Source organism: Chelonia mydas, chromosome 17, assembly GCF_015237465.2.
Source record: "Chelonia mydas isolate rCheMyd1 chromosome 17, rCheMyd1.pri.v2, whole genome shotgun sequence".
NCBI classification, from domain to species: Eukaryota; Metazoa; Chordata; order Testudines; family Cheloniidae; genus Chelonia; species Chelonia mydas.
In genome coordinates, this window is record NC_051257.2 from 22,693,181 (window position 1) to 22,713,891 (window position 20,711).

A 20,711-nucleotide genomic window follows, 5' to 3' on the forward strand; every position below is an offset into this window, starting at 1 on the left:
GACTGTTCTCAGTGGTAGTGATGACAGAACAAGGAGTAGTGGTCTCAAGTTGCAGTGGGGGAGGTTTAGGTTGGATATTAGGAAAAACTTTTTCACTAGGAGGGTGGTGAAACACTGGAATGCGTTACCTAGGGAGGTGGTGGAATCTCCTTCCTTAGAAGTTTTTAAGGTCAGGCTTGACAAAGCCCTGGCTGGGATGATTTAATTGGGGATCGGTCCTGCTTTGAGCAGGGAGTTGGACTAGATGACCTCCTGAGGTCCCTTCCAACCCTGATATTCTATGATTCTATGTAAGTAGCTTAGGTTTAAATTCTGAATTACAAATGTGAGTATAACAACAACATGAGGATTCGTCCTTTTACCTCAGTATTAACCACAGCCTGCGCTAAGAGACTTTGAGTCTTTGCCTCGGAGGGTTGTCTGTCCACACTATAGCTGTTGCCTCTGAACCCGAAAACGATTCCTTTCTATCGTTCGAGCAATTCAACTTAGGTTCCCAGGAGAAAAAGAAATTCTGCTTCTCTGCAGGGCGTGTCCTTTCTAAAATAGTTTACTTGTTTGTTTTTCTTCCCAATGTTCCAGGAAGCATTATTATTTTGGAGCTTCCAATCACGGATATGCCCGATGGCTCCCGGCGGAGTATGAGGATGGAGTGTCTCTTCCCAGAGGATTAACTGAAGGAAAACTTTACAATGGATTTCCGCTCCCACTGGTACGACTCCCATATTTCAGACCTGTCCATGGCTGGGGGAAGTGCTCCCTGGGTAGAGGCCCAGGCCAGGCTACTGCCCCATTTAAGTCTATGCTAAGGGCACAAGTGAGGCTTAAGCAGTACATATGTCTTGTGCTGGGCTGTGTTGCTTCGAGCGCTCCACACACCTTCGTACCTTGGCAGGTGCTGCATGTGCAGGGAATTCATGCACTCCGAATAGCATTCCTGTTACCCTCCTGTGGAGAAGAAAGCACTCATTGGATCAACATTTTCCGGGGGTTGCTCAACCCCAGCTCTGCCCCAGGCCCCATCCCAAGTCCACCCCTTCCCCCAAGGCCTCATCCTGTCTCTTCCCGCCCCTTCCGCCCCTCCCTTGAGCTCCCCACCCTGACTCTGCTCCCTCCCCCCAGCACCTCCTGCATGCCGTTGAAGAGCTGGTTGTGGGGGATGGGAGGTGCTGGGGGGTGGGGGATGAGCAGCCACGAATGAGTGCTGAGCACCCACTGCTTTTTTCCGGAGGGTGCTCCAGCCCTGGAGCATCCACAGAGTCGGCACCTGGGCTTGCACTCTGCATGGGGTGAATTTCACCCCAAATGGATATGCCAGTTCTGTGCCCTGGGCATTGGTGTCTGTAAGGTGGGGTTACTCCTGCATCTCCACCTTCCTAAGGTGCTTTGAGACCCATTGAGGCCTGAGAATGGTGTCAATGCATTGCATCACTAGCAAGCATTCTCATTCTCTCAAACAGTTTATGTTCTTGCTTTCATACTCAGAGATCCTGGGTTCAAACCCTTCAGACTCCCTGACATTCTACTTCTGTCAAGCAAATAACCCACTGGCAACATGTGTGTCATGCCCAGTCCAGAAGTCCGTCCACATAGAGGACCTGAGGAAGGAATCTGTGTAGCTTGAAAGCTTGTCTCACTCACCAACTGACGGTCTAATAAAAGATATTCCCTCACCCACCTTGTCTCTCTCATAGGCTGGGGCTGACATGGCTACAACAACACTGCATACACACAGAGGACAATAGCCTACTACCGCTCTAAGCTAAAGGAGCAACTCCTTCAGCTGAAGAATAAGAGATGTATGTTCAAACCCTGCTGCTAACCCAAGCTCCTGGGTTACTGCAGCTGCACATGATGGAATTGTGTTTCTTCAGGGTCTTTAAATTCTAGGAAACTCTATACCAGAAAATATTGTTAAAAGAAGGTTGCAAAGTTGAGCCCTCAAAAGTGAGGGAATGCCAGAATCACAGTCGCCAGCTTCTTTCACGCCCCAGTGGTGCTCAAACCACCACTCTGCTCCACCCGAGGCCCTGCCCCCACCCCACCTCTTCCTGCCCCCACTCCACTCCTGTCCCACCTCTTCCTGCCCAGTTCCACCCCGTCCCCCGAGTGTGCCCTGTCCCCGCTCCCCCCCACCCGAGTGTCTCCTGTAAGCCATGAAATAGCTGATGGTGGATGGGAGGCGCTGGGGGGAAGTGGGGGGAGCTGATTGGAGCACCCATGGAGTCGGTGCCTATGGCCAGAATGAACCCAGCACTCCCACTCCTTCTGGGTCATCCAGCTTGCACTCTCTCCCACTGCTCTGACCCTCAGCTCTGTGGAGACGTCGAGGGGAGAGCATCCACAGTACCACAATGGCAGAAGCGCTTCCCTTCCTCACAGAGGGGAGAGATCTGTTCACAAAGGGCGTCTTTCATGCGCAGATGGGGGGTGATGATCTCAGTCTGGCATCAACACACATGCCTGAATACACGCAGGGAGCAGATTGGTTGAGTAGGGAAGTTCCATTTTAAGAGTCACTGTTCAGAGTAAAACCAGACTGTAACGCTTTCCTCCTCACCATCACGGTGTACTGTGGTTGTGCCTAGGACCCCAGTCACCAGTCAGAACCCCATTGTGCTAGGCACTGTGCAAACAGAACAAACATCGTCCAATCTAAATATAAGACGAGGCAAAAGGTGGACACAGACAGACAGATGGGGAGCACAATGCAACATCACAGGGCAGCATGATGGATAGGGTCTCGGCTCACCAGCTGCCTAAACACTACCTAGTTTTTTGTAGACATGATGGCAAAGGAGAGTTTGAAGAGGGGTTTTGATGGAGGATAGTGAAGTGGCTTTGCAGGTGTTTTACAGGGAGCTTCTCCCAGTCGCTGAATGGCAGCAAGGGAGAAAGCACAAAGCTGCTTCTTTAAAGATTCCAGTGGGCGACGAAGGCTGCATCATTGGCAGTTCATTGAACTTCATCACTGATGTTCAGAAATTGACTTTCAGCATAACAGAGTATTGTGTCTGATACTTTCCTGAGGTCTGTAGCAGGCTACCCCTAAAGTTACAGCACTTCCCCTATGGAGCTAAACACGTTCACTGTGTCTCAATCATAAATGTTTTTGTTTTGATTCTATGCAGGTTCGAAAAGTGTCAAATGAAATAATTCACACAGCCAATGAGAATGTCACGCAAGACCAGGAGCGCTCTGTCATCTTCGTGCAGTGGGGTCAGTGGGTTGACCACGATTTGGACTTAGCCCCTGTCACTACTACAAAAATCAACAATAAAGAAGTTCATTGTGAGACCAGTTGCACCTTTGAGCCACCTTGCTTCCCAATTAAGGTACAACTACAACCTTGACTCCCTTCCTTCTTTGCAGGGCTCTAAGCCTGAGACTAGTTTAGAAAGTTAGACCCAGAAAGACTTTATGGTGAAAGAATAGAGAGAGCAAAGACATGAATTCTTGAAAGAGCCTAAAGCACCTAGAACATTGTATATATTACAGGGGAGCTGGAAGTAACCCCTATATTTAGGTTGCCTAACACATTCCTGTCTGCAGGGATTGGTTTCCAAACCCAGCAGTATCACCCTTGTGGTGAGAGTCTGCAGCCATGATAGGCCAGTGGCGAGAGTTTGCAGGGTGTGAGGTAGGGGAACCTGGGCCCTCCCTGCTCATTCAGGGGCCCTGTGACTGGCAGGTCAGATACACAGCCTGGGGCAGACACCCCCCAAGCCTTCTCCCTGGGTCACTTCTTACCCCAGCCTCTGCCCCTCCAAAGTCACAGCAGAGTCTGCTTATGGACTCACCGAATATGACTAACACGGCTACTTCTCTGAAACCTGTCACCGAATAGGGTTTCTCCCTGGCAATGATCCGAAGGCTCTTCTCCATCAATCGCAGCCCACTGCTCCCAGTCTCCCAGGGTCCCTCCGGTGGCTCAGCAGATGGGTCTGGTCCAAGTGGTGAGAGCTCCTGTAGCCTCTCTGTAGGAGCTAACTACGTAGAACTGCTCCCTTGCTTTATCTACCTTGACACAACTGGGCTGCTCCCTTTTGAGCTCTGCCTCCATTGTGAGCAGGCCCCGCAGGTGCAGCTGGCCTGGGCCTTCTGGGCTACTCATTAACCCTTGGTTCCTCAGTATGGGGCTTGTACACCCCTGTGGTGTTTAGATGTTTCTTGTAATTATTAGAATTGGGAGCACTGGCTGTTGGGAGTCTGAAAGGACAAGAAACAGGAAGGAGGGGGAGGAGTTGAGAGGCTGGGAGAAAGCTACAGAGGGTGCAGCAGCAGCTTGGTAAAGAGGTTTCCACTTTAGAAATAAAGTCCTGTTGAAGCTTGTTAGTACCTTGCCTGGTTGATACAACACACCCCGTCACAATTCCATCATAAAATACTCTTGCAGGCTTTTCTGGGATGATCTACTAGCTCCACTGTTTGCAGTTGGCTTTTGAAATTTGGCACAGCAAAAGCCCTGGAGCCAGAGAAGTGCCCGTTCATTGCCCTATGTAATTCTGTTCACGTTTTGCTGAGATACAATTGTAACCCTTCTGACTGTCAGAGTTGGCAGCAACAAGGGCCGGGTTCAATATCTAGGGGATCCACTCCAATAACACAATGCAAACCGACTCGAGCCCCCACCCAGTGACCTGGGACAAATATATACCTTCCCCGCTGGGCGCCTCCAAGAGGCAATATTTCCCCTCTCGCAAGCACCTAGTCTGAGTGTAGCAAAAAGCCTTTTAATAACAGAGAGAAACAATGTGGCATTATGTTGGGGAAACACCACCAACAGGATTCATAACACAACCCATGAGCAAAAAACCCCACCCCAAGCAAATTGGGGCATGTCCTTTCCCTTTTGTTCTTGAGTCCAGCAACCCCAAATCACCCAAAGTCCCAAAAGTCCAATGACCCAAAAGTCTCTGTCCCTGGTCAGGGCAGCCCCAGAGTTCAACAGTTTATCTACAGAGCTTTACTTCCCAACGTGGGTGGAGATGGGGGCAGAGGTAAGAGGCACCTTACATGATCTGAAGCTGACCGCCCCACAGTTCCATAGGCCTTCGCTCCGCTCCGCTCCGCCCCGCCAGCTGCCCCACAAACTGCTTCGCTCAGCTCTGCTCTGCAGCCCACACGCAGCTCCCGCTGTCCCACGAACTGCTCCACCAGCCTGTCCACAAGGCACTCCAGCCGTCCCACAAACTGCTCCACCATATATCTTCAGGCTCCCCCACTACTTAACACAACGCTCAGTGATTTCAGCTCTTAGTCAGTTCAGCTCTTTGGTGAATTCAGCTTGTAGCAGGGGAGCCTCAGTGCTGGTGCACCATTAGCCCAAAGTGAGCTCAGCAGCCTGTAACTAGACTCCTAAGAGAATCAAAATTAGCTCTGATATTCCACAGCTGAGAGAGGAGGAAGTGCAATTAGCATGTAAGGCCCTCACCCACTGGCCCATACCACCAAGTACTAATACTTGTCCCCAGCCTCTCTCCATTCACAGAGTTTTGAAACCCATGACGCTTGCTTAGCGAGTGCTACTTAGTTGATGGTAATTCCCTCTATCATAACAAAAGGCCAAGTACAGTTCCAAGCACAGTTCCCATAATCAGGGTAATAACAATTTATTCTTCCTGCCCCAATAACAGAGACACTGGGGATCCCACAGCAGCCAAAGTGACCACTTGGGCAGCTGTGGCCTCATTCTAGGCAGGGTGGGTGTGCCTATGCAAATGAGATCGGCCCCTGAAGTTCTTTTCCACAACTTGCCACACCTCACCACCAGATGTCAGGGTGGAGCTCATCCTGACTCTGCTTACACAATAAATAGTTGAAAAAATGGCCATTTCCCCTCTGTCACTTTCATTCTTCAGAAAAATGTTGGTAGCCTGCTGAAAAATTAACTGAACAGCACATTCGAAGGCGGGGCCCACACTGCTGCCAAAGAAACAGTAGCCACCGTACTGCGAATGTCTATCAGCTGAAAAAGGGTATTGTGGGGAGAGACAGACTGGGATGCTGCACCCACCACCTTCCCCAAGGCAAAGAAGACAGGGAATTACTTGCACAAAAACTACATTAAAGGAACACTATTTAGACTGCAAAGTCAAGCAATCCAAAGTTTAAAAATACCAGAATTCAGGTTGTCCATGCAGCCTTTACTCTGTCCCCTGGCACATAGTGATCATGCTACAGTCTTTTATTATGTGATAAAATACTATTTTTTCTAGGATTCGTTTAGTGCACAGAATGGACACACAAAAGGTAGAGTTAAGAGCAGCCATAAAATTTGTCATTTCCTAACTTTTGAGTGCTTGACTTTGTGATCTAAATAATATTCTTTAAACATAGTTGGGTTTTTTGTTTAATTGGGTTGTTTGAGAGTAGGGTTGTATGTAATATTTTTATAAATCAGGAAAAGAACTCGGGCATCACTGTGGACATTTCAATGAAAACCTCTGCTCCATATGCAGCTGTGGTCAAAAAAGGAAACATGATGTTACGATGCATAAAGATCACTATATTTTGAAAAAGATATTGCAGAATTAGAAGGGGTTCAGAGAAAGGTGACAAGGATGATCAGGGCCTGGAAAAACTCTCCTGTGACAGGTTTCAGAGTAGCAGCCGTGTTAGTCTGTATTCACAAAAATAAAAGGAGGACTTGTGGCACCTTAGAGACTAACAAATTTATTTGAGCATAAGCTTTCGTGAGCTACAGCTCACTTCATCGGATGCATGACGTGACAAGAGATTGAAAAAACTGGGATTGTTCAGCTCCGAGAGGGACCATATGAAAGAATAAATGATCTGAAGAAGGAAGATTGGGAGCTCCTGTTCTCCCTGCCTCATAACACAAGAACTAGGAGACAGCCATTGAAACTGGAAGGGGGCAAATTCAAAACTGATCAAAGGAAATACTTTCACACACAACACATAATTAGACTTTGGAACTGACTGATATTAGATGATGAATTTGGCAAGATTCAAAGAGAGACTGGACATTTCTATGGATAACAAGAGCAGCCAGAGTTAGAATAGCTAATACTAATACAATTTTTGTCAGGGTTATAAAAATTCTACTTCAGGTTTTAAACTGATCTCTAACTATTAGGGATTAGGACAGGAGTTCTCAAACTTCATTGCACCGCGACCCCTTTCTGACAACAAAAATTACTACAGGACCCCAGGAGGAGGGACGGAAGCCTGAGCCCACCCAAGCCCCGCTGTCCTGGGCAGGGGGCCTGTCATAACCATAGGGGTAGCCTAAATTCCTCCTGACCTGTAAGGGGTTAAGAAGCTCAAGTAAGCTGGTTGGCATCTGACCAAAGGAACCAATGGGGACAAAAGATACTTTCAAATCTGGGGTGGGGGGGAAGGTTTTGTTTTGGCTTCTTTGTTTCTGTGGCCGCTGGCTCTTGGGACTAAGAGGGACCGGACATCAATCCATGTTCTCCAAATCTTTCTAAACAAGTCTCTCATATTTCAAACTTGTAAGTAACAGCCAGGCAAAGCATATTAGTTTATCTTTGTTTTCTCAACTTGTGAATTTTCCCTTTGCTAGAGGGAGGTTTATCCCTGTTTTGTTGTAACTTTGAAACTAAGGCTAGAGGGGGTTCCTCTGTGCTCTTTGAATTTTCTGCTACTCTGTAGGTTAACTACCAGCCTAAGTTTACAGAGGTGATTCTTTTACCTTTTTCTCTTTAAATAAAATCCTTCTTTTCAAGAACCTGACTGATTTTTCCATTGTTCTAAGACCCCGGGGTTTGGGTCTGTAGTCCCTTTGTAACCAATTGGCGAGGATATATGCTCAAGCCTTTCCCAGGAAAGGGGGTGTAGGCTTGAGGGACTATTTTGGGGGAATAGGACTCCAAGTGGTCCTTTCCCTGGTTGTTTGTTAAATCACTTGGTGGTGGCAGCGATCGCAAGGCAAGAAAGGAATCTGTGCCTTGGGGAAGTTTTAACCTAAGCTGGTAAGAATAAGCTTAGGGGGTCTTTCATGCAGGCCCCCACATCTGTACCCCAGAGTTCAGAGTGGGGAAGGAACCCTGACAGGGCCAAAGCCAAAATCCAAGGAATCATCCCTGGGCAGGGGGTCTGTAACCTGAGCCCCACTGCCTGGATCTGAAGCCGAAGCCTGAGCCTTGGGTGGTGGGGCTCGAGATTTGGCTTTGGCCCTGGGCTCCAGCCAGTCTAACGCCAGCCTGGGTGACCCCATTAAAACGGGTCATGACCCACTTTGGGGTCCTGACCCACAGTTTGAGAACCACTGGATTAGGATTAGACCTTCATGGGGGCAGATTATCTCATGGCTGCCTGCTGTGGGGTTTTATGTCACCTTCCTCTTAATTGTCTGCTACTGGACACTGTCAGATAGGACATTGGACTAGATGTACCATGAGTCTCATCCAATCTGTGAATTCCCCTGTCGCTATTTTAATAGATAATAAGAATAGATAATGCATTTGGAACATTCCTAGATTCATAGATTCTAAGGCCAGGCGGTATTGTGATCATCTAGTCTGGCCTCCTGTATAACACAGGCCACAGATCTTCCGTAGAATAATTCCGTTTGAACTCAGGAATATCTTTTTAAAAAATCCAATCTTTATCAACACATCGACACTTTAAATTGGGAGTAATTCTCTTTTGTTTTCTACAGATTCCCCCTCATGATCCACGAATTAAGGATCCAAATACTTGTATGCCATTCATCCGTACAGCTCCAGTGTGCAATGCCAAAACATTTATGCACGAGCAGATCAATGCAATCACCTCATTCATGGATGCCAGCATGGTGTATGGCAGTGAAGTACCTCTAGCTAACAGTCTTAGGAATCAGACAAACCAGCTTGGTTTGATGGCGCTGAACCAGAACTTTACGGATGCGGGGTTGGGATTACTGCCCTTTGAGAACAATTCCCAAAGCCCCTGTTTATTCACAAACAAGACCATGAATATCCCCTGTTTTAAAGCAGGTAAGTCGTGTGCCTGGAGCACAATTAATTTTCTGAAGTGAGCTGCAGAGAAACTTAGCAGTCCCTGAGACAAACATAATGAGACATCAGAAACTATTGTGTAAAAGTATTGAGTAAGAAAAAATGGGGGGAACCATGAAAATGACAAAACTGAAAATGGAAACGGAAATGTTTTGGTTTCCAAAAACCAAAATGACACTTTAAGCCAAACCATTTTTTCATTTTAAAATGTCATTACAAAACTAAATGAAAAATTCTAGTCAAAAGGAAATTTCCCACAGAAAACCCACCATTTTTTGGTCAAAAAATGTCAAATGGTCACTTTTCCGATGGAATTTACCATGAAAAAAAGTTGGTTTTCCAATAAGATTTGTTGTTGTTGTTTTTTTTTTAAAAAAGACAAACAAAAAAATTCTATCATGTGCAACCAACTGTATCACCCCTTCTCTCACATCATCAACAGCAGGGTTTGTTCCAGGGTTTGTACTTCAGCATAGAGCAGTACCAGTGACATGGAAGAGTGACCGCACTATGTGGAAGCAATAGTAAGCCATTTTCCTCTAAAACAATGGACTGGATATGCAGGAACAGTCACATTTTTCTCTTTAAATTCTTCCTCCCAGCTGATTTGGCTCATGAATATTTTCAGATTTGTGAAATTGGTGTTTTTAAAGCATATTACTGGTTTGGCATTTATTCTGTTTGTACATTACACATGTGATCAACTCCTTATCGCTTGTACCTAAGCTACCACTAATTTTCAGTTTGGTGATCGGTTCCTTTTTATCTCTCATCTACTTTGCCAAACCACTGACTTTCTATATTAAGGGCAGGTTTATACAGAGATTTAGTGCGCACTAATCTGGGGTGTAAATCTAAAGTGCCGTACCATGCCGCACACTAACCAGCGGCATGGACCCTGCATTAAATACTCTGTGACCCACACAGCCAGTTAGCGTGCAGCAGACTAGAGCACTGTAGGTTGACATCCCCACTTCCTGCACGCTAACTCTCCACATAAACAAAAAGAACAGGAGGACTTGTGGCATCTTAGAGACTAACAAATTTGAGCATAAGCTTTTGTGAGCTACAGCTCACTTCATCGGATGCATGCAGTGGCCACAGTGCCACAAGTACTCCTTTTCCTTTTGCAGATACAGACTAACACAGCTGCTACTCTGAGATCTCCATATCAACAAACTCTAAGCCTCCCTGCTCAGCTCTACTCTCTTAGAGACTTCAAACAGTGTTGCTGACACCAACCAACAGACCTGTCTCAGCTGCTTACTGAAGGGCCCATTGCCTCACTACACAACCCACACACACACAACTGTAAGAACCTGCAGGACTAGAATCCGTGAGGTTCTGGGCTGCTGACACTTCCACATCCCCATTAGAAGCTCACCCCAGGCTTCTGATGGGACATCCTGTGAAGCTAGCCATGGCAGGAAGCACTGCCCAAAATGCCACAGTCCACTCATGGGCTCATGTCGATAGATAAACCAGGAAGCCATCACAGGGGGTATCTGAATCATAGAATCATAGAAGATTAGGGTTGGAAGAGACCTCAGGAGGTCATCTAGTTCAACCCCCTGCTCAAAGCAGGACCAACCCCAACTAAACCATCGCAGCCAGGGCTTTGTCAAGCTGAGCCTTAAAATCTCTTAAGGAAGGAGATTCCACCACCTCCCTAGATAACCCATTCAAGTGCTTCACCACCCTCCTAGTGAACTAGTTTTTCCTAATATCCAACCTAGACCTTCCTCACTGTAACTTGAGACCATTGCTCCTTGTTCTGTCATCTGCCATCACTGAGAACAGCCGAGCTCCATCCTCTTTGGAACCTCCCTTCAGGTAGTTGAAGGCTGCTATCAAATCCCTCCTCATTCTTCTCTTCTGGAGACTAAATAATCCCAGTTCCCTCAGCCTCTCCTCAAAAGTCATGTGCCCAAGACCATGTCGTGGAAAAATTAACCACACGTTGTGTTTGGATCAGAACAAACCTGACGTTCCTTTATTCAAGCATGCACATACAGGGAGAGTCAGCCGGAGCTGCTCTGGCATAAACAGAAAATACAGGAGCTTACATTGCTGAACACCACAATTTGTCAAACCCACTTCCTTTAACAGCATTTTCCTTATTTGGCATGTACTGCAAGCTTTAACAGTAGCTTTGCCTTACTTGGAGTTTAGCAAAAACAAGCTTTTCCTGTTATTGACAGGTGTTACCTTTGCGGTTAATGGTTACATTTCTTAAGCTGTGCTGTTTGCAATTGCCTTACAATGGAATTTTCCTCACTCTCTTCTTATGCTTCATATACACAGTTAGCTTGACCAAGTTTTAGGCCTTCTTGGGAAGTTTAGGCCTACTTGGGTCCACTGATTTTTTCCTCCACAACCCCTAATCATTTTTGTTGCCCTGCACTGGACTCGCTCCAATTTGTCCACAGCGTTTCTCTCGTGGGGGATGCAAAACTGGATGCAATACTCCAGATGTGGCCTCACCAGTGCCGAATAGAGGGGAATAATCACTTCCCTCGATTTGTTGACAATGCCCCTACTAATGCAGCCCAATATGCCATTTGCTTTCTTAGCAACAAGGGCACACTGTTGACTCATATCCAGCTTCTCGTTCACTGTAATCCCTAGGTCCTTTTGTGCAGAACTGCAGCTTAGCTAGTCTGTCCCCAGCCTGTAGCGGTGCATGGGATTCTTCCATCCTAAGTGCAGGACTCTGCACTTGTCCTTGTTGAACCTCATCAGATTTCTTTTGGCCCAATCCTCCAATTTGTCTAGGTCACTCTGGACCTTATTCCTACCCCCCAGCTTACTGTTATATGTGAACTTGCTGAGGGTGCAATCCATTCCATTATCCAGATCATTAATGAAGATGTTGAACAAAACTGGCCCCAGGACCGACCCCTGGGGCACTCCACTTGACACCGGCTGCCAACTAGACATCGAGCCATTGATCACTACCCATTGGGCCTGACGATCTAGCCGTCTTTCTATCCACCCTATAGTCCATTGATCCAATCCATACTTTTTTAACTTGCTGACAAGAGTACTGTGTGAGACCGTACCAAAAGCTTTGCTAAAGTCAAAGGTATATCATCCACCACTTTTCCCATCTCCACAGAACCAGTTATCTCATCATAGAAGGCAATCAGGTTGGTCAGGCATGACTTGCCCTTGGTGAATCCATGTTGACTGTTCCTGATTACCTTCCTCTCCTCCAAGTGTTTCAAAATGGATTCCTTGAGGGCCTGCTCCATGATTTTTCCAGGGACTGAGGTGAGACAGACCAGTCTATAGTTCTCTGGATTCTCCTTCTTCCCTTTTTAAAAGGTGGGCACTATATTCACCTTTTTCCAGTCGTCTGGGACCTCCCCCGATCAGCATGAGTTTTTAAAGATAATGGCCAGTGGCTCTGCAATCACAACAGCCAACTCCTTCAGCACCCTTGGAAGCATTGCATCCGGCCTCATGGACTTGTGCACGTCCAGGTTTCCTAAATAGTTCTTAACCTGTTCTTTCACCTCTGAAGGCTGCTCACCTCCTCCCCATACTATGCTGCCTAGTGCAGCAGTCTGGGAGCTGCCTTTGTCTGTGAAGACCGAGGCAAAAAAAGCATTGAGTACTTCAGCTTTTCCACATCATCTGTCACTAGGTTGTCTCCCCCATTTAGTAAGGGTCCCACACTTTCCCTGACCTTCTTGTTGCTAACATACCTGTAGAAACCCTTCTTGTTACCCTCACATCCCTTTCTAGCTGCAACTTCAATTGTGCTTTGGCCTTCCTGATTACACCCCTGCATGCTTGAGCAATATTTTTATACTCCATCCTAGTCCTCTGTCCAAGTTTCAACTTCTTGTAGGCTTCCTTTTTGTGTTTAAGCTCACCAGAGGTTTCTCTGTTAAGCCAACCTGGTCACCTGCCATATTTGCTATTCTTTCTGCACATCAGGATGGTTTGTTCCTGTGCCCTCAATAAGGCTTCTTTAAAATACAGCCAGCTCTCCTGGACTCCTTTCCCACTCATATTAGCCTCCCCGGGGATCCTGCCCATCAGTTCCCTGAAGGAGTCAAAGTCTGCTTTTCTGAAGTCTAGGGTCCATATTCTGCTGCTCTCTTTTCTTCCTTTTGTCAGTATCCTGAACTCGACTATCTCATGGTCACTACTGCGCAGGTTCCCACTCACTTCTACTTCCCCTACCAGTTCTTCCCTGTTTGTGAGCAGTAGATCAAGAGGAGCACAGTTCCTCCAGCACTTGCACCAGAAAGTTGTCCCCAACACTCTCCAAAAACTTCCCGGACTGTCTGTGTACTGCTGTATTGCTCTCTCAGCAGATATCAGGGTGATTGAAGTCCCCCATGAGAACCAGGGACTGTGATCTGGAAACTTCTGTTAGTTGTCTGAAGAAAGCCTCGTCTACCTCATCCTCCAGGTCTGGTGGTCTATAGCAGATGCCCACCATGACATCACCCTTGTTGCTCTCGCCTCTAAACTTAACCCAAAGTCTCTCAACAGGCTTTTCTCCAGTTTCATACTGGAGCTCTGAGCAATCATACCACTCTCTTACATACAGTGCAACTCCCCCATCTTTTCTCCCCTACCTGTCCTTCCTGAATAGTTTATACCCATCCATGACAGTGCTGCAGTCATGTGAGTTACCCCATCAAGTCTCTGTTATTCCAATCACATCATAGTTCCTTGACTGTGCCAGGACTTCCAATTCTTTCTGCTTGTTTCCCAGGCTTCTTGCGTTCGTGTACAGGCACCTAAGATAACTAGCTGATTGCCCTGCTTTCTCAAAGTGAATCAGGAGGCCTCCCCTGTTGTACCCTCCCCCTTGTGTTTCCTCCCACTATCCCACTTCCCCACTTACCTCAGGGCTTAGGTCTCCATCCCCCGGCAAACATAGTTTAAAGCCCTCCTTACTAAGTTAGCAAGCCGACCTGCAAAGATGCTCTTCCCTCTCTTTGTTAGGTGGACCCCATCTCTTCCTAGCAATCCTTCTTCCTGGAACAACATCCCATGGTTGAAGAATCCAAAGCCCTCTCTCCGACACCATCTGCGTAACCACTCATTTACCTCCACAATTCGATGGTCCCTTCCTGGGCCTTTTCCTTCAACAGGGAGGATGGATGAGAACATGACTTGCACCTCAAACTCCTTTATCCTTCTCCGCAGAGCCACATAGTCTGCAGTGACCTGCTCAAGATCATTCTTGGCAGTATCATTGGTGCCCACATGGAGAAGTAGGAAGGGGTAGTGGTCTGAGGGCTTGATCAGTCTCGGCAGACACTCTGTCACATCCTGAATTCTAGCTCCAGGCAAGCAGCACGCTTCTCAAGTTTCCCGGTCTGGATGGCAAATGGATGACTCTGTCCCCCTTAGGGAGTCTCCGACCACCACCAGCCGTCTCATTCTCTTGGGAGTGGTGATCATGGAACTCCCATCCCTAGTGCATCCCATGCCTTCTGGTCAATGGGGTCTCCTTCTGATTCCTTCCTTTAGATGACTCTTCCAAACCAGTAGTCTGCCATAGCACCTGTGCAGAGAGCGTGAAAACAGTTTCTTATCTCTATCTGTATTGGGGGTACATGGGTTCTCCTCTTTCTTCTTCTGGACGTCATATGCTGCCAATTTTCTTCCCCATTCTGCACTGCTCTCTCTGATTCTTCTGCATGCTGTGTCTGCAGTATCAAACGCTGACTTCTATCCAGAAAGTCTTCATTTTCTCTGATACAATGCAGGGTTGATACTTGGGTCCCTAGTCCTTTAACCTTCTCTTCCAATATGGAGACCAGCTTGCACTTTGTACAGATGAAATAGCTTCTACCCTCTGGGAGAAAGACCAACATGGCACATCCTGTGCAGGTCACAACAGCTGATCTCTCACTATCCATATTGTCTTCCTTCTAAGAGTCTCTTCAGATGCTGTAATTACCGCTCACATAAGCCTGAAAGGCAAAAACTCTGTGGGAGCTCCCCCTAGGCAAACTCCCAGGCAAAACTCCTGCAGACTGTCTGCTTGTGTCTGTGCCAGCCTTGCTTTGCTTTGAACCCCAGACCCCGGCTTCTGACCTCAATTAATCTCTGACTCCACGGCTTGTCTCTTGTCTGTAGCTGGTGCCTGACCCTGGTATCCTAAGCCGGCTTGACCCTGACTCTGCTACTTGTCTCCTGCCTGCAACTTGGAAACTGAGTGGTCCACATAGGTTACCCGCAGCACAGCTGTAACAGTGAACAACCCATCAATCAAACAACAGATTGACCAAATGCACCTCTCACCTAGCCCCATGACTGCATACTTCCAATCACCTACTCCGCAGCTCTTTCCTTGGAAATCCCCTATTTGGCTGCCTGTGTTCATGGCTCTGAACCTTTGATCAGCAATGAACTCTCTATGAATGGTCTCTCAGTACTAAAACATCCTCTGAATTTCTAAATATTGTAGATGACAATTTCCTAGCTCAAAAAGTGTTACATCCAACATGGGGGAATTCTACATTAGAGTTTGTCTTTGATCAGTGACTACCTCTGAGAAGCTGGGTGTAAGTGACTTGCCTCGACTCACGTGGGAACTCTGGCAGAGGCAGGAATGAAATCCAATTCTCTCAGCTAGCATTTAACTGCTTAAATCATGAGATCATCCTTTAACTTTCTAAAACCCTCTGCCTCATACACTACATATCTTCTAACTTCTGTAACAAAGGAGGCAGGGATCCTACAGACAATAGACTCCTTCATTATGCAACTGTGACCCATTCCTTGAGTGTTGTCAATACTCTTCACTGAATGAGACAGGGGATGCCGGAATTATACGAGAACATGTAATTAAAAACTATTATAATGAGCACACACACAATGCGGGTGGGGGAGAAGGGCTGAATTCAGGTTGCATGGTGTTTTTTGTTTTGTTTTTCAGAAAAGCAAAGTAAAAAAAAATAGAAAGTCCGACAGGTGGAATCATCTTGCTCCCACCCCACATGGGTTATATGCAGGATCTGAAGATTTCAATCCACAACAAAGATCTCTACCATTTAAGCTAATTGAGTAACGGGTAGCACTAGTAGATTGGTATCCTTTATGGGGACCAGCCATTACAGGAGAAGAGCCATTTTGCTAATAGAATTCATAGCTGTTTGCTGACAGCAGAGGAGGGTTGAGATGCAGGAATCCTGGGTTCAATTACAGGTTCTGGAGAGAAGTGTGATCTAGTGGTTATAGACCCTTCTGCCCCTGCCCCCCTCTGCTCCTATTCCCTCACCCCCCAGATCCTGTCCCTCTCCCATTCTGCTTCTGTTCCAACCTCCAGCTCTCATTCCTGTTCCCCTCAGCTCCTATCACCCAGCATACCCCTGCCCCCTCCCCCCACTCTTCCACCTTTGCATTAGAGTGATATTGCCCCTCCCCCCATGCATTCTAGGTGCTAGTGCGGTGGTATTGAGAGTACAAGAGAAACAGTCTCTTTGCTCCCAGTTCTGGTGCGCAGCAGCACAGAACCCCCCGGCAGCCAAGAGAATTAATTGCAGGAAAAATCCTGCTTGGCACCAGCTGCCCTGGGCAGGAGCATGCTACGTCGCTCTGTGGGAATGTGCATGTGCAGTTCATTCACCAGGTGAAGGGATGGACCATGCTCCGTGCAGACACAATCTTTGAAGATTTTTTTCTGCCTGCCTCTAACAAATCTCCTCTGAGCATGTGCAAACTGAGATTTTTCAGAGGTTTGTAGCTTGGCCAAATTTGTGCGTTTTTTATGGGAATGGCAAAATTACACCCCTTACACTAGGGCCAGCCCTCTACCAAATTTCCAGTCCCTGCTCCACAGCATGGAGGTGCTGGAGATCCTCAACAAAATAGTGGTAAGAACATTTTAACATGGTCAAAATAACATTAATTCCATAGCCCCATTCTCAGAAACAGCTAAACTAATTTTGCTGAAAATTTCAGGGAAACAATCAGCCTGGGGAAGACACCTGGCATGGGAAATTTCAGCCTGAATGGTTAAAGTTTGGCAAAATTATAAGGAACTGAAAACAGGGTATTACCATGGAAATCTTGGGCAATCTTAACTTTAGACAGCACTACCAGCTGTGGCTACAGTGAATTGCTAGCAGCCCACCTTACAATGCAGGAGTCTAATATGGCAAATTAAAAACAGTTCCTCAGATGAATAAAATATAAAATGATACTGTATTTTTATATTTTAGGTGATGCACGAGCAACTGAAAATCTGGGACTTACAGCTATACACACTCTCTTTGTGCGGGAGCACAATCGCTTGGCTACCAAGTTGAAGAAATTAAATCCAAAGTGGGATGGAGAGAAGCTCTACCAGGAGGCTCGAAAAATCATAGGTGCCATGACCCAGGTACTAGCTGCAATATCGTTTTCGCTGCCATTCACTTGTTGATTAAACATTTCTTGCTCAAATTTAGACATGATTTTTTCCCCTCCAGAATTGCCTGTGCAGGTTCCTACACACCAAGCTCGCTTAATCCTGTAGCCACTGGGGCTATGTGTGTAGCAGCCTGCAGATCTAAATGTTTTAGGCACCCTGTGTGCTGCAAGTCCCCTCTGCCTTATCAGTCATTCACAGCTCAGTTTCGGAGTGGTAGCCATGTTAGTCTGTATCAGCAAAAACAATGAGGAGTCCTTTAGTCTCTAAGGTGCCACAAGTACGCCTCGGTTTTTTTAGCTCCGTTTTAGTGGCTTACTGTTAGTGTTGTACAAATGGAAATAATTACTGTGTCAGATATTCCAACTGCATGCGGTATCTGTGGGGACCAATGCAATCAATCTAGGAATAGTTTCAGTATGATTGCGTTCTACTCCATGGAAGCGGTTATCACAGCTCCTCCAGGAATTAAAAACAGTGGGGGATGATTAATGTGAGTTGCTAAGATAACCCCTTGAGGTAGTTTGCATTTCTTGGTTCAAACTGGGTTTTCTAGAGGCATTTGCTCAGTCACCCAATTTTGTGAGATCCCTTTGTAACTCTTCACATTCTGCTTTGGAGTTAACTATCGTGAGTAATTTTGTATTGCCTACAAACTTTGCCACCTGTTTACCCCTTTTTCCAGATCGTTTATGAATATGTTGAACACCATGGTCTGGGAGACACCACTATTTACCCCTCTCCATTCTGAAAACTGATCATTTATTCCTATCCTTTGTTTCCTATCTTTTTACCAATTATTGATCCATGAGAGGACCTTCCCTCTTATCCCATGACTGCTTACTTTGCCTAAGCAAAGAGCCTTTGGTGCAGGACCTTGTCAAAGGCTTTCTGAAACTCCAAGTACACTATATCCACTGGATCCCCCTTCTCCACATGCTTGTTGACCCCCTCAAAGAATTCTGTTAAATTGGTGAGGCATGATTGCCCTTTACAAAAGCAGTGTTGACTTTTCCGCAACAAATCGTATTAATCTCTGTATCTGATAATTCTGCTCCTTACTATAGTTCAACCAGCTTGGCTAGTGCTGAAGTTAGGCGTATTGGCCTGTAATTGGCAGGATCGTCTTTGGAGCCCTTTAAGAAACTTGTCATCACATTAGCTGTCCTCCAGTCATCTGGTACAGAAGCTGATTTAACTGATAGTTTACATGCCACATTTAGTAGTTCTGCAATTTCACATTTGAGTTCCTTCAGAACTTTTGGGTGAATACCATTTGGTCCTAGTGACTTATTACTGTTTAATTTATCAATTTGTTCCAAAACCACCTCTATTAACATCTCAAAGAGGCACAATTCCTTAGATCTGTCACCAAAAAGAATGGCTCAGGTGTGGGAATCTCCCTCACATCCTCTGCAGTGAAGACGGATGCAAAAATTCATTTACGCAATGGTCTAGTCTTCTTTGAGTGCTCCTTTAGCACCTTGATCATTCAGTGGCCCCACTGATTGTTTGGCAGGCTTCCTGCTTTTAACAAACTTAAAAAAAATTCTGTTAGTTTTTGAATCTTTTGCTAGTTGCTCTGCTAATTCTCTTTTGGCCTGGCTGTTTATACTTTTACACTTGATTTGCCAAAATTTATGCTCCTTTTTACATTATTTTCCTCAGTAGGATTTGACTTCTAATTTTTAAAGGATGCTTTTTTTGTCTGCCTCTTTTACTGTGTTGTTTAGCCATGGTGGCATTTTTTGGTCCTCTTATTATTATTTTTTCTTAATTTGAGCCTCTATTATGGTGTTTTTAAAAAGTTTCCATGAAGCTTCCAGGCATTTCACTCTTGTGATTGTTCCTTTTAACTTCCGTTTAACTAGCTTACTTGTTTTTGTGTTGTTCCCCAGTCTGAATTAAATGCTGCTGTGGTAGGCTTCTTTTGTATTTTCTCCCCTGCAAGGATATTAAAATTAATTACATTATAGTCACTATTACCAAGTGATTCAGCTATATTCACCTCTTGAACCAGATCCTGTGCTCCACTTAGGACTAAATCAAGAATTGCCTCTCCTCTTGTGGGTTCCAGGACTAGCTGCTCCAAGAAGCAGTCACTGATGGTATCTAAAAACTTTATCACTGCATCCTGTTCTGGGGTGACATGTACCCAGTCAATATGGGGATAGTTGAAATCCCCCATTATGGAGTTTTCTATTTTTATAATGACAGGTTTCAGAGTAGCAGCCGTGTTAGTCTGTATCAGCAAAAAGAACAGGAGGACTTGTGGCACCTTAGCGACTAACCAATTTATTTGAGCATAAGCTTTCGTGGGCTACAGCTCACTTCATCGGATGCATAGAATGGAACATATAGTAAGAAACATATACTAATATACTATATGTTCCATTCTATACATCCGATGAAGTGGGCTGTAGCCCACGAAAGCTTATGCTCAAATAAATTTGTTAGTCTCTAAGGTGCCACAAGTCCTCCTGTTCTATTTTTATAGCCTCTCTAATCTCCCTGAGCATTTCACAGTCACCATCACCATTCTGGTCAGGTGGTCGGTAATAAATTTCTACTCTTATTATTCAAACATGGAATTTCTGTCCATAGAGACTCTATGGTGCAGTTTGATTCATTTAAGATTTTTACCATATTTGACTCTATGCTTTCTTTCATATGAATTGTCACTCTCCCACCAGCATGACCTACTCTGTCATTCCTATATATATTTATCCCCAGTTATTACCTTATCCCGTTGATTATCATCATTCCACAAGTTTCTGTAATGCCTGTTATATCAATATCCTCATTTAACACCAGGCACTCAAGTTCATCCATCTTAGTATTTAGACTTCTAGCATTTGAAAACCAACCCTTTTAAAATTTCTCAATATTTTGGATAAATAATTGAAGAGACTCTTTCATTTCACTGTTTCTCTTCAGCTCCTGCCTGTACTTTAGCAATTTCTATCCTCTCCTCTCTACTAGGACATAGAGAATCCCTGTTAATAGATCCCCCCCACAGGGATGGCTCTCTCTGAACTGTGTGCATCTCGGCACCTGTTGGCTTTCCCCCAGCCCTCAGTTTAAAAACTCTTCTATGAACTTTTTTAATTTTATTTTTAATCCTGTTCTGATTTGGTTTAGGTGGAATCCATCCTTCCTGTATAGGCTCCTCCATTCTAAAAAGTTCCCCCAGTTCCTAATAAACCTAAATCCCTCCTCCCTACGCCATTGTCTAAGCCACACATTGAGAGACTTCAGTTCTGCCTGTCTAACTGGCCCAATCATGGAGCTGGAAGCATTTTAGAGAATGCTACCATGGAGGTCCTGGACTTTAATCTCTT

General features: G+C 45.7%; 1 protein-coding gene across 1 annotated transcript in view; it reads left to right on the forward strand.

The window, feature by feature from the left end:
- The window catches only part of LOC102934149 (myeloperoxidase-like), a 62,050-nt gene that overhangs the window by 22,390 nt on the left and 18,949 nt on the right, over nt 1–20,711 (forward strand). Inside the window, exons 4-7 of the mRNA XM_043531290.1 lie at nt 583–712; nt 3,132–3,335; nt 8,648–8,963; nt 17,183–17,343. Coding sequence (XP_043387225.1) covers nt 583–712; nt 3,132–3,335; nt 8,648–8,963; nt 17,183–17,343 — 811 coding nt within the window. The remainder of the gene's footprint in view (nt 1–582; nt 713–3,131; nt 3,336–8,647; nt 8,964–17,182; nt 17,344–20,711) is intronic.